The 14,794-nt window shown below is 32.3% G+C and overlaps 1 protein-coding gene across 1 annotated transcript; it reads left to right on the top strand.

Annotated features, from left to right (window-relative positions):
• Positions 1-11,959: 11,959 nt before the first annotated feature.
• On the top strand, positions 11,960-14,151 carry LOC130649158 (uncharacterized). The gene is made up of 4 exons (XM_057455386.1): positions 11,960-12,192; positions 12,476-12,921; positions 13,074-13,220; positions 13,422-14,151. Exons 2-4 carry the CDS (start codon positions 12,489-12,491, stop codon positions 13,688-13,690), a joined length of 849 nt encoding a protein of 282 aa, XP_057311369.1. The 5' UTR covers positions 11,960-12,192; positions 12,476-12,488; the 3' UTR covers positions 13,691-14,151.
• The last annotated feature ends 643 nt before the right edge of the window (positions 14,152-14,794 follow it).

The raw sequence follows: 14,794 nt of genomic DNA, 5'->3' as shown, positions 1-14,794 counted from the left end.
GCTAGTTAGCTATATGAGTGTTGGGTAAAGAGACAGCAGAAAAAGTAAAATCAATCTAGCGTAATTCAGCATACAACGTACTACAGCAGATACCCTCAAAGCATCCAGGCTCTGCGCAATCTCTATTTTTTTATTTCATCAGGCGATACTAAAGATTTCATCTCACATGGCAGAAATCAACATATTCGCAGAAAACAAAGAAAATTATTTAAGAGTTAAATATTAAATAATTATAATTTTTTTTTCTAATGAAAGTGCGTATACATAGAAAGGTCAATTTGGCGCGAAGAAAATCTGTACACCAATTAGGGTGTCCACTAATTATCGCTAATAAGAAAGTTATAAATTTATAACTGAACATCCACATTAACCTCCAACGAAAGGATGAAATGGGACTTGAGCCTACGACTTCCTGCTTGCCAGGCGATTGCTCTACCGGTTGCGCTATCGATCGATTCTATCTCCGAAGCAAATGTAGTAAACAACAGGACAGGATACTACCTCCTTGTGACATACGTCCCGCCCTGCAACAAAATGTCAGCGAATGATGCACAACCGAAACTCGTGTACCAACCGGCCGCCATTGTTAAGCTCTTTCACAACCGGGAAAAGCACTTGTCCAACGGAGCCCAGTTTCGGAACAAATATCAGGCTTTGGTCAGACATCTTCTGATCGGTCTAAGAGAAAACAGCCAATAACTATGGCTTTCCATATATGTTATTTTATTTTTTATTTTCATAAAATGATTCTGAAAAAGTATATCTATGCCTAAATTAACCTTTTCGTTTTTTTTTACCAAGCTTTTATTTGGTAACCACTTTATTAAGAAATCAAAAATAAAAATGGAATGCTCAAATAAAATAGGTTAACTAGCTAGACTTTTCCCAAAAATAGTTTAGTAGGATAGCTATATGCTTTTTTTGACTAAAAATATTTTTTATCTGAGCAGAATCTCGATAACAAATCAACAAGTTGTTCGTTTTCTTGTTTGTGATTTGGTCTTATTTGGTAACCACTTTATTAAGAAATCAAAAATAAAAATGGGATCATTCTCATTCAATATATCTTTTTTAGCTCTCAGTAATTGCACCAACATCGCATGCTCGGCCAGTATATAGACCTTAGGCGATATTTTGCGGTACAGCCCAGGCTTTCTATTATTTTAATATCTCTCGATATAAAAAGCATAAAAGGCATAGTTAGACATCTCTAACAATGGTAAAAGTGTTACTGCTGACAATCGTAAATTTAACAGCAAGTCAGTAAAATTTTTTCTGAAAATGTATTAACAAACACGTCTGCTAGAAATGCTAGCTAGAAATTAAAATGGCGTTACAGATGCAGCCTAACACTTCGCACATCAGAAAAGGCATTTCAATTTTATCGTAATACCATATCCATATTTAGAATTTGTGTAATCGAGGTCAATTTACATGTGGACAAACACTTTTTGGCACCATAAATTACGGCGGAACCAAATGCAATTTTGGAATGACAGACAGGACTTCTAATAGTTTTATTGCGGTTCACACAAGCAATGTTAAGGGAATAATCGTGCACTATCTAATAAAAGTATGTAATCATTGTTTGCGTTTGGAATAACCTTTTGAAACAGTTGAATGCGTATAACTTTTATGTCTTCTAAAGTAGTGATTTGTCCTTTCCGGTTTCCTTTGTCTTCGTTTGTCTTTAAAATATATTGCAATTACCATAATCTCAAAAATGACATGTAACAGCCATATAATGGACATTTGTAATAGCCATATAATGAATATTTGCGGCCATATTATCATTCGCATATGTAATGTCGGAAGTGAAACAAACTGTGTAAAGTTCGATAAAGAAAAGTTTTAGGTGGAGTAAGTTTTTATTAATTAACTTTATTCGTTTTATTAGTCTTATTGTTTTGTTCCACTCCAAAATATAAGCAAATATATAAACGGAAAAAAAATAATTTGATAAACTTTTTTTTACCTTCTTACTTGCAGCCATTTAAAGTGAAAATCCCAATTTCTCTTTCTGTTAACACATATTAAAAAGCGAGATGAATATGTTCAAAGTTTTTTCCGTTATTGGTCTGGTGTGTTTGTCGCTTGCAATAATTGCATACACTACTGGATTGGCTACTAACAAATGGGTTGTAACAACAATCTCTATTGATGTTACAGACATGTACGAAATATTGGGAGAGAAATCAGTTACAAAAGAGGTGTTAAAATTAATCAATCTAAGATATCTTTTTGGTAAAACGAGATATGTAGCCATATTAAAATCCATGACTGTTATTGCAGAAATCAGTTCTGGCTTGAACCAAATTTGCCTCAGCGTAAAATTAAAGAACGACGCTATTGAGGGAGGCATTCTCAAAATTAATAATCATCAAATTGAAATGCAGGCTAAAACAGTGCTGAATTGTCACAACACATCATATTTGCGTTATATATGGCAACGATACAAGTTACAGCTGCACCTACCTGTTGCTGCAGTACTACCAACACTGTCTCGACAAGTAAAGAAAGTTGACCATCTCCTTGATGGTATTATTTTTGATTTGTGACACATCATGTTTCATATTTGTCGCAAACATAGAGTCTTGTATCGGTATTTTTTTGTTTTTAAAAGAAACTTTTGCTTTGTTATAGGTTTGCATAATGTTAAAGCTTGTACCATTGTGGCTGCAGCATTTGCCGGTTTAGCATTGATGGCTTCATTCGCAAAAATTCCTTGTTTAAATTTTTCTAAAAAGCAATGGATTGTGGTCATTACGGTTTCTGGTGCTGTGGTTGCAGGTATGAAACACTCTGTTTTTTATGTTGAGGGAGATAAGAAAGAAGCTAAAGTTTGAGAAAGGTGGGATGTATTGTTGTGGAATGTATTGTTGTTCATATCCTTTTTTTACAAAAAAGCAGTATAGTTAGGTAAAGTGGTTTGTCTTAATAAAAACGTTCTTTTTAATATAGCATTTTAAGTCTAAAGCGTAAGAATATAAAGTCTTTATAATATGAATTATGTTATGATCTGAACGCTTTCCACGCTACGAGTTTAATTTAATATCTTTTGCTTCAAGAACAAGTAAATTCTAAGTTGTAGGGTTATGAAAGAGTTACTGCGTCTTTAAATTCAACATCCTATAAAATACCACGTGTAAAATAAATCCTTTCTTGCGTTACTCTTTTAAATTTATTTATTTAACTTACTGAAGCTATATCATCAACTGTTGGTGTGGCCATCATGAAGAAACGTTATCGTCTTCAAAACGACATTGAGAAAATTGGTGTTTCGGGACCTGCGTACCTTCAGAACGATGACCCAAAGTTACATGACACATACGCATCTATTTATAATATCACAAAAATTTCAGAGGAAAATGGTTTCTTCCTAATTTTAGTTTGTCTTGGTATTGTTTTGGTGATATTGGGAATCATTGTGAATGTTGGGGAATTGGTTACCGCAAAAAACAGCAAACATCTTGGATATATAAAGAAATCTGCATATATGGCATTTGCCTGTAAAATTACTTAATATTACCAAAATTTTTGATCTGTTTGTTAGAAGATCATTTTTTAAATAAGCTACCGTTGATTGACCCTGTGAGGATGAAAACAACAACAGTCTTTTAGTTCGTGAGCAGGTCAAAATTAATACTGTAAAGAACTTGTTGATAAGGGACCCATAAGGTACGTACAAACTTACTTAAACTTACTTAAACTTACAAAAAATATCAGTTTACTGAGAAAGCCAAGGAGTACGCCTGTTGCACCTCACTCCCGGATTTTGACTCCCTCTCGACTTTTTGTCTAGATTGTACGCACACCGAACGGAAAAAGGGGAGAGCAATATCCTGTAAACAGCGGTAAATAGGGTTTTTTGCTGCAGAACACAAAAAAAAAATTGAAAACAGAGCACCACTAATAAGTTTTGTTGCTAAAATCTTGCAGAAAATGTTATTGCACCCACGTGAAAAGTGTTACTAGTGGCATTGTGGCTTTATACTCTCGTATTTTTTACTAGATTTTTATACACGATTGTAACCGAAGAAAAAAATGACTCCGAGTTTGCATAAAAATTATCAAAAGATTAAATGTATTAGTTGATGCTAAAGTTTGTGGTTTAATAATACAGTAGTCTTTGTAATTAGCGGACACCATGGGTGCAAAGAAAATTTCGTAATTGGAGGTGTCTACCTTTTAATCCTCGTTTTGACAGTTTTTTGAGAACGAGGCTAAAATGAGTTTTAAGCCAATAAGAATCCTAACAGTGCCAGAAATTGTTTTATTATCCAATGAACATTACTTTATTATAAAGTTTATAATCGAAAGTTAAAGCTCGTGCAGTGTAGCATAATGAAGATCGTCTTATAATGCACCATCTTTGATGTTATATAATTACGTCATTTCCTTCTGTACTACAATTTTGTAAGCACGTAGAATAAAGCTATATTCAGCAGAACTAATTAATTATCAATGAATTTTAATTTAAAGAGGAATTGAGACTGGATATTATTGGTGAAAGATAATGTATTATATCTTTTTTCAGATTATTGCTAATGGCGGATATCTTTAAGCCGCAGGGCTTCTTGTTGTTTATCGTTTATTAGAAAAAAAAGTTTAAAATACCCAGGCGTGACTTGTTTTCTTTCTCCTATTTTTTGTTGTTGAGAATGAAATCAAAAGCAGAATTTATGACACAAAATGTCACTTGTGTTTTTATTTAAACCGAAGTTGTGAAAAGGTTTTTTCTTTTTAGTATGGCAGCACAATTAAAAGCAGTATTTTAATTTGATATAACTCTTATACCCTTTAAGTTATTGTCAGGGTAACATAATTTTAAATTGATTTAGATGTCATATAGAGACGTGCACATAATCATATTTTAAAACATTAAAAAGTTTTGTAGCAGTTCATAATAGAAAACTTTTCATTTTTGCAGTTCTGAAAAAAATTAGAGGCAAAACATGACCATCGTAAATCTGACTAATCGTAATAATCTTTCCGTGGGGTGTATGTATTTAGTCCTTATCTTAGTCTTTCAACTATGGTTTTACTTTGATTACATATCATTTTGAAGGTTAAAACATCTGGATTGCATCATTTAAGGATCTTATAGCTAGCTAAATTAGGTGCATTTTTGAAGTTTCTTCTGCAGACTTTGATTCTATTTTTTTATTCTATATTATTGTATCTTTACAGTTTGTACCAGTGTTGCAAATGGTTTTGTATCTTTTTTACGATGATGCAATCATTTTGAAATTTGTCATTTCAGATGATTCTTCATTGTAAACACAAGGCTTCAATTTATTAGAGATAACAACATTGTTGGTTACATCACAAATCTATCGCCAATGAAGTCCAGAGTTTTGCATTTGTGATGTCTTTGAGATAGCTGCTTTTATATTATTAGTGTGCATAGAGCCTAGAATTATCGTCCTAGAAGTCGTCCAATCATTACTTCCTGAATATGAAGGAGATAACATATTCAACATGCGTTACATCTATGTACTTTCCCAAGCCTTGTGGAGATAATGATTTCCTATTTTCCATATGCTCTGCTTTTAGCACACAACAGCCTAGACTCTAAACAACAGTGTAGCACGGAGCGTATTTTTATGTAGCACACTGTAGTGAGGCTCATCAATGTCTGTTGTCGAGTGTAGCAAGCCCTTTCTTTCCTTGTAGTAGAATTTAGGAAAGCTTAATTTTTCTTAGCGATGTGTAGCAGTACGGTATTTTCTATCTTAGAGCGTAGTAGAGCGTATTTCTCTGTAGTAGAGTGTATTAGCCTGTAGTAGAGTGTAGTACCTGGTAGTAGAGTGTAGCTAGTAGTTTGTAGTAGAGCGTAGTAGCCTGTAGTAGAGCGTATTTCTCTGTAGTAGAGCGTATTTCTCTGTAGTAGAGTGTAGTGTACATTGTACTACAAGGGAAGAAAGTGTCTGCTATTTTCTATAACAGACATTGATGTGACTCACTACAGTGTGCTAGAGGAAAATAGGTTCCATGCTACACTGTGCTGTAGGTGGGGCAAGTGGAGAATGAGAATTATTATATCTACTAGTCGATAAGGCCCGTGGAGAAATCCACTTAGGCAGAAGGACAATGGGAAAATAGGTTCTTTTAGATGTTTTTCTGGCGTCAGCAGTGTATATACAAAAAAATGTTCTTAAAATCTTACACAAAATGTCAAATATCAAATCACATTAAATCCTCCACACAAATCTTACACAAAATAAAAAAGAACAGCTTGCAAGGTGTAAAATCTAGTTGATAAAAAGTTACAACAACGACACTCACAACATCGACACTCACAACACTAAACTCACAAAACCGACAGTAAGAAGACCAACAGTTACAACACCAACAGTCACAACACGGATAATAACAATTTCAAAAATAACGCATCTCAAATATTTACATCTTATAAGTGATTATGTTGAAAACCCTCAGTATTTTATTCTGAAGTGTCAAAAAGGAGGCCTCCAAGAGTTAGCAAAAATAAGTTTTTTACACATTTTAAATATTGTTTTTCCCTTACGCTTATACAAAAATATGAAAAAGCCGTAGTTTGGAAAACATAAAATTTAAATCTAGAAAAGTCAGTCATTTTAGTTGCATTACCATCCTCTCCCACAAAAATTTACACAAAATGTAAAAATCAACCAGTTAAGAACACAAAAATTTTCTCTTTTAGTTCCGCACTGCCCTTTACCAACAATTTTAAACATAAATGTCAAAAAATCAATGAGCAAAGAATAAACTTGAATCAACAAAGATTATGTGTAGAGCTTGAAACAGTAATCAAAATAATGTTTGAATCAAGTACAACACTAACAATAATAATAAAGTCAGAAATAACACATCTCAAATATTTACTTCGTTGAAAACCTTTAATATTTCAATCAGAAGTGTCAAAAAACATCAAATTTATATCTGGAAAACATTTATTCAATTACATACTATACTGTTTCCCAAAAATATACACAAATTGTAAAAATTAACAGGTTAAGAACACAAAAAAAATTTCCTTTGTATGATGATCTGTAGTTACCTTTACCAACCATTTTAAACGTGAATGTCAAAAATAAATAAGGAGTAAATTTGAATCAACAAAGATATTACTTTTGGAAAACAGAGTGTATATACGGTCCTCACACAAGTTAACACAAAATGTAAAACAGATCGGTTTTTGAGGAGCACATCCAAATCAACAAAAATCAGTTCATTTAGCATGTTCTATATTGCTATTGCCCATAAATCTTCCACAAAAAGGTTAGGAAACACATCAAATTATAGAAAAATCAGGCATTTCATAAAATATAAAAAACAAAAAAGTTTTTTCATCATCACCAAACACAGTTATATATTACCACAATTATAAAATTCTTAACAAAAACGTAAAACCATGGAATTTTCTTCCAAAAATGACATCACATACAGTTTAGTTCTCCCCAACAAAAGTTTATAATACGAACTATGAAAAAGCCATTAGCTTACACAACAGCCTTTAGTGGAGGTCAATTCTACAAAATTTGTGCTTTCAGTATATTGCATGTGGTCTTTTTCCCACAAAAGTTTACAGAAAATTTTAAAAAACAGCAGTTTGCAACACAAACAAAAACACGAACAACCTTCCCGAACCGAACGACCATCCTCTCATAAATTAAAATAAAGTCAAAAACCCATGTAAATTTCCAATCAAATGTCTAGCTACACCCCCCTGTAAAGATAACCTGGCATTTTACATGTAGGCTGACGAAAGTTAAACAGGATGTCAGAAACAAAACAATAAAAAATAACTTAACACACACGCTTTAAATTCTGGAAAAAAAAATATTCCACTTGTCATATTGCATGTGGTCCCTTTGTAAAGTTTACAGGAAATGCGAAAAGAAATATAAAATACATCTGCAAAAGTTCAAGTCTTTAAAGATTTTGTAGGTAGGTAGCTAGCTAGCTTGTTACATCATAATTCGTGCTCATAAAAGAAAAGAAGTTTGGAAACTAAGGTAGCTAGCTATAGATAATTAAAAAAGAGGAATAACAATAGCCCATGGAGGACAACATTAGCTAGCTAACAGTAGCTAAGACCCCCAGTTAAATATACTTAAACTGGGAACACTTAGCTAAAACTAAAGCTAGCTATTTATGCTTAGTAAAAAACATATAAAGAGAAACAATAGTAATGTAAAAATAATAACATTACAATAAGCAGTAAGTTCAACAAACCAAAGTTTTCCGTTTGTTAGTCAGCTAACAGCTTTATGTAGCATTTTGAATTTTAGGACAAACACATTAGTTACGCACCAGGGGATACATTAATTATGCAACAAAAACATAAACAAATATGGTGGCTAGGTTTGTTTTTAAAAAAGCGCTAAATATATAACTTCAAGAATTTGAGGCTTTTCTTGGAAAATGCGAGTCTGCTTGCTCCAGTGACATAAAAAACTAAACGTCTAAAAACATCAAAGTTCTTACTATTTGTGATTTCAAATCCACTTCAACCTCTAGCTTCTATTTTCTTCTTCTAACTTTACTACTTTACTTCTAGCTCTAGCTACCACTTTTCACTTCATTTCTTGGACTTTTCTTTCTCTGAATTACTTTTTGCAATTTTTCAAGACGAAGGGGCTGTTTTCTTGTTGTTGCTTTTGTGTCGAGGGTTACCATTTTTCGGGAGTTAGCCGTTAAAATTTTTTCAGCAAATCAAGTTGCTTCATTTAGATCACGTGATGTAAACAAAGTACACCCGCTGGCAAAATGGATATAACTTTTTCGGAGACTTCAAAGGAAATTTCGGCTACATCAAAGGAAAATGAACACATCCACTTTGCCTGTCACAGACAGACGGACACACTCTCCGTATTATTATAAGAGATAAAAATTGGAAGTTTGAAGGGGCTTCAAGTATGTCTCAAGTTATCTCCTTCATACTCAGGAAGTAATACGTGGACGACTTACCAGAATTATCTACCGAATAAAAGAACAAAGAGCTCTAACGCATAACATCCGTATTAAATCATTATTAAATAGACTTTGGAAATAATGCCTGTGTGTCTCACATCGTGAAAACAGATCACAGAGTTTCAGCTGTTTCCTTTTTTGTTCAACCTGGGGAAATGTCCACCTGGTTCACCTGTGTTTTTGCAAATCTAGAATAAAAACCATGCAGTCATGTGGCGAGATGAATCACCAGATCGTCACTGGAGTTGTTTGTTTATACAATCAAGTAATAAATGGATGGATAGAGGATATATATTTTTTATTTTTTAAAAAGTACAATTACAACAATAATATAAGAAACCAGCTCAAAGAGGCTAAATTTTGTTTTATTCCTTCCAAGCTCAGTTGAGAGGATATTTGTTGCCTTCTTGTTATATAAAAATGAAAAAAAGAAATATAATGACACATTTTGCTTGTTTTTATTTTAGTATAGTTAATAAGTGCCACTTCTTAAATAAGCACCCCTGCCGAATAAGCCCACCCCCTAAATATAAACATTGTTAATAAGCTTCCCAGGCACTTACTCCGTCATTTACCATACATCTGTTTTTAACTTTTTTCCTATCGCAACTTCTATTCCAATTTGTTTGTAAAGATTTAAATAAATGATATATTTTTGCAAATTTGTTACTTAAAATCGCAATAATATGATGTGCCAATGGTACATACAAACAGGACTTGCCTGTGTTTTACAGGAACCATTTTCTCGCTTACTCAGTGTTGTATCTTTGTTTTTATTATATACTGTATAGTCAATTGAGAATATTCTTTTGTTATTCATGGTTTTTGAAAATAATTAATTGAAAGAAAAAAATATTATTTATATCTTTTTTTAAAGTAAAAATTCTTTACAGTGCTTTTCTAATGCGAGATCACCCTCTATATGCAAGAATGCTCCTACCCCTTACGATGAACATTCGCACAAAAGTGTTGATAGTTAAAAGCTTTCTTGTTTTAACTGCCAGATGGTCAGAGTGCTTAAGCCGTCCTACTTGCAGGATTTGAGACTTATATATCCTAGTCAGTATGACCAGGCGCTCTTGTACATTTGATAGTCAGTGTGTTAAGACGTGTTTATCTCTGAAATATTTGTCTGTATTATTTCATCTCCTATTTCTAACGCTACAAAACTACCATCAGACCTTCCACAAACTTTACACTACTTTCTTGTTTTTCCTGCATCAGCAGATTTTAACCATGTTTTAATTTATTTATTATCGTGTAGCTTTATATAGTATACCCAAAATAATGAAATCAGTAGATATATATTCTATTCGAAACAATGTTATAATGTTCGAAATTGACTCAAGTTGTGTGCTCTCCAGCCAGATCTCAGTTATCAAAAAATAGTCACAACTTTTAATATGATTCAATTTATCATTAATATTTTATACCAAATTTTATTATTGTATATTTTATATTTAATAAACACATTTTAATTATTTATCATCATAGTGTTGTGTAAGTGTTCAAACTGCTTCAGTTCTTGTTGTTTTTACATGAGACATTAGAAATTCGATTGACTATATTTTATGTTAAAACTTGGACATCCATGTGTATGTGTACAAATTAAAACAATATTTTACGACGTTTCGGGTGTCATACACAAGTAAAATAAAAATTATACAACAGGTCTATATAAACAAGAACGTTGCCATAGACACAAGATATATAAACATAATCAATACAATATTTAAGTATAAAGTATGTGTACAATACGAATGTGTCAAACCGGACGGGTTGCAGTGTAGCATAATGAAAATCGTCTGCATAATGCGTCATCTTTGTTTCTCTTTACGTCATTTCATTTTCATTTTCAAAACAATATATATATATAGCCTGAAAATAACTTTTATAACTAATTATGTAAAAATGTTTGATTTTTAAAAGAGTCAATGTCAACTTAAAAGATACTTTTAAAGTTGTTTTTCGGAGAAAAGAGAAAACCGATTAATTTTCAACCTTGCCGTTGTCCTTATGTCCATCGATTTTTAGGTTTATTATTTTTCTTTTAAGTTACAATAATAATCAAGAATGGAATTTTAAAATTTTATTCATAAGACATTTTCTTTTTTTTTTATGACTTATGCCTTAGTTACTCAGTTCACTTAAAAGTTCAGTACTTTTTCAGATTATTGCTAATCGCGGAAATCTTTAAGCCGCAAGCCTTTTTCTTAAGTTTAAATTGCTTTAACGTACTATACAAATATTCCATAAAACTACCTCTAGCACCGATTTATTATATATTTTGTGGATAGTTGTAAGTAAAATCAAGGCTTGCTATAAGATAACTTTTAAAAAAATTACAATTAAAAAGGCAAGCTGAGAGTAGTGTTTCATGAAAATCGTTAAAACATATAAAGGTAGTGGGAAAAATAAAAGCATTAAAGAACCGGCAATCGAGCATTGGAATAGACTCAGATATAACTTACCACCGTTCATGTCAAAATTTTAAATGACAGTCAACAGTATTTTCTCAGTTGCAAGACAAAATGTAACCCACAAAAAATGTTTGACAAGCGATAACATATGGACAATAAAACCATTTGCTTCTATCAGCAATTGTAGCTTTTATATAGAATTAACAATTGTATGAACCTTCTCATAGGTGACTTGCTAATGTGCACAAAAGTTAAAAAGTTTGCGGTTCTTCGCTAGCATTTCTGTAGGCAAAAATTATAAACAGCAGACCATAGCAATAAACAAAATCCATCCAAAAAAAAAATATTTGCTCATAATTAGTGAAAATTGTCAAGAAGAATTGGAAGAATATAGTTAAAATTTAATTCCAGTTCCTCTTGGATCTTCTGCTACCTAAGAAAATCTTCATTAATAACCATTTTACCCTGTTCGAGTATTGCTTTTTTACCTCAAAAGTGTGCGCATGCTCATTGTTCTCACAATGAAATCAAAACAACTTACGTCACGCAGTCTATTGAAGAAGCTCAAATTACAACAAATTGTTAAATAGTTATAAGAAGATTCCGTGCACCTCTACATTAATATGATTATTTTAATTATTATTATTATATGATTTATAGCTCGTCTAACAGAAATCTGCGTGAGAAAGCAGTATTATTTAATTGTTTTGAATGTGTCGTCATTGAGATAGCATACCTATATATAGTGCTCAAGTTAATGGCCATGTTAAATTCAATTCTGAAGAAAAGTTAAAAGTTTAAAGAAAACTCTTAGGTAGGTTCGATATACATTTCCGCCATACTCTTAAGAAATAACAGGTTTGCGTACCTTCTCCTCACAACACTCTAGACTGGTCTTATTAGTTTAAATTCGGAAAATTTACGTCTTACGTACAAAGTTTATTTTAAAGACCTGCTGGCGACCTCTACAGACTACACAAAATTAAAAATGAAATGTTTATTTCAGAAGCTGTGCTGTGTACCGCACCTACTAATATCTTTTTCTTTAATCTTTCCACAATATAAATTATATAAAAATAATATTTTTTTCGTTCTAGAATTTTGGACAAAATGAAAAAATTTAAAATACTTTCCGTTGTTGGTATGGTATGTGTGTCGCTTGCAGCACTCACATTCATTGTAGGGTTGACTACCAAAAAATGGGTAGTTACATCTATCTACGTGGAAGGTGGAGATAATCAAAAAGCTTTTATCACGAACTTGATTAAATCATATGGTGGTGGGGGACGTTTGAATAGCAAGGATATTTTAAAATCGATCTCAATGAATTTAAAAATTACTTCAAGCTTAAAACATATTTGTCTTGACGTGGAAATGAAAAGCGCTACTGTAGGAAAAGATATTCTTGACCTTCTTAACAACCAAATCAAAACGCAGACTGGGATAGCTTTTAAATGCCACAGCATTTCAGATTTGAAAGACATGTTTAATGTTATTAAATTTTCAAAAGAATTGACAAAGAAAGCTGATGATGTTTTTAACGGTATGTTGTTTATGGTTTTGTGAATGTGTTCTTTCTTCTATTATTCCTCCAAGGTATTAATTGTCTATGAAGTGATTCTTCCGTTGTCGTTTCAATGTTCATCTGCTGCTAAAAATGTTGTTTTACTAAAGCGAATGTTGATTTAATTTTAGCGTTGGATAATGTCTACATTTGCATCGTTGTGGCTGCCAATTTTGCTATTTTAGCATTGATTGGTTCGTTCATAAAACTTCCTTGTTTTGAAATATCAAAAAAGCAATGGATTACGGCTGTTACCATTTCTTGTGCCTTTATTGCTGGTAGGAATTTTTATCTGATTTATTTATGTTATGGTGTTCTTACCATATTTTATGAAAGAAGTCAAAAGATGATAACAAATGTGTGATTTGGAAGCACTTTTAATGTATGCTAATGGAATGAAGAAACTTATATAAAAGCATATACGCCTTCTTTTTACATGTCATTCATACCTGTTACTAAAAATATTTTATTATTTCTAGCCATAACAACAGTTTGCGGCATGGTGTTCTTGAAAGAAAAGTTTCATCTGAAGACCGACCTTGAAGATATAAAGGACTCGGAATTGGCGAAATCCAAAAGTGCGAACAAAGAGTTATACGTCATCTTCAATATTCTCAGAATAACAGAGAAGTATGGTTATTCTTATATTCTGGTTTGTGTTGGTTTCGGTTTGTTGGTTGTGGCCATCTTTATGAATATTAGAGAAGTAGTCAGTGGCCTAAAGAACAAGCATAGTGGATACGTGTGAGATCCAAATCCAGAGAAGATTTACGCCTTAACACAAAACCGATTCATGCTAACGATGTACGGAACATTTACGATGGACTAACACGTCAGCTTTTTAATTGGCTGGAAAATTGGGTGCGTTCCTTTTTTCTTATATATACCTGAAATAATAAAAAATTATGTTAATAGATGAATAGGCATGCCTTTCAAAAGACGCAATCGACATGCATTAAAAATTTTTAATGCAAAATTTGCGGTCTGTTGACTTTGTTGGCTACGTTATATCCATCTCCTGGCTGAAATTACAAAATCCATTCATATTGGTAATTTTTGTTATACAAGGGAGTTGTTCGACGTGCCGTATGACCAGTTAGATATCTAACCTCTTTATGCTATGCTTTTATATTCAATTCTGTGAAATATGTATTTATTGATTAGTGAATGTTGTGATACATTCATACATAACAAGTAACTTAGTAGTGACATTGTTGTTCTTGCTTTAAATTATAAACAAACGTACCCCTATAGGGGATGGGAAATGAACTTTTATGACACTGTTCACCGGATCAAGAAGAATATTTGTTGGTTTTATTAGTATTTAATAAGACAATTTTGTTCTTTTCACTTTTTCCTGACAAATTTACAATTTTTATGTTGACTGAGTAACTAAAAGCCGAACGAAATGAGGAGGACGTATTTGCGATATATTTATGATATATTATATAGCTAGTAAGCTGACTTCCAAGCTAGCTAGGAAGTCAGCTTACTAGCTTTGTTGAAGAAGCTTCTAGACAAACTCATGGACGCTAAATCTGGGCACTTCAACGATAAAACTTGACATGTTGTTGTTTCTTTCCTTTGACATTTTTTATCGATATATGTTTTGTAGAAGTTAAAAAATCATTTCTAATGCTTTTTGAAACTTGTTTTTTTGCGCTTGCTTACATATTAAGCTTCCATTTTTTTTGAGGACGGGTAATACCGTCGGCAAGACAGCTAAGCCATATTTCCTACTTGCAAACTCCAGAAGGTTTACAATTCTTTAAGTAGGACATGGTTCAGAGAAACATAATTTTAGTTAAGGAAGAGGTCGCTTACTTTTCGCAGATCAAATTTTGCAAATGGT

This window comes from Hydractinia symbiolongicarpus, chromosome 7 (genome assembly GCF_029227915.1).
Source record: "Hydractinia symbiolongicarpus strain clone_291-10 chromosome 7, HSymV2.1, whole genome shotgun sequence".
NCBI classification, from domain to species: domain Eukaryota; kingdom Metazoa; phylum Cnidaria; class Hydrozoa; order Anthoathecata; family Hydractiniidae; genus Hydractinia; species Hydractinia symbiolongicarpus.
This window is presented reverse-complemented; position numbering and strand designations above follow the sequence as displayed.

Coding starts and splice junctions, on each gene's coding strand:
- LOC130649158 (XM_057455386.1), top strand. CDS start 12,489: ATGAAAAAATTTAAAATACTTTCCGTTGTTGGTATGGTATGTGTGTCG. Junction 12,922..13,073: donor AGCTGATGATGTTTTTAACG/GTATGTTGTTTA, acceptor ATTTAATTTTAG/CGTTGGATAATGTCTACATT. Junction 13,221..13,421: donor TTCTTGTGCCTTTATTGCTG/GTAGGAATTTTT, acceptor TATTATTTCTAG/CCATAACAACAGTTTGCGGC.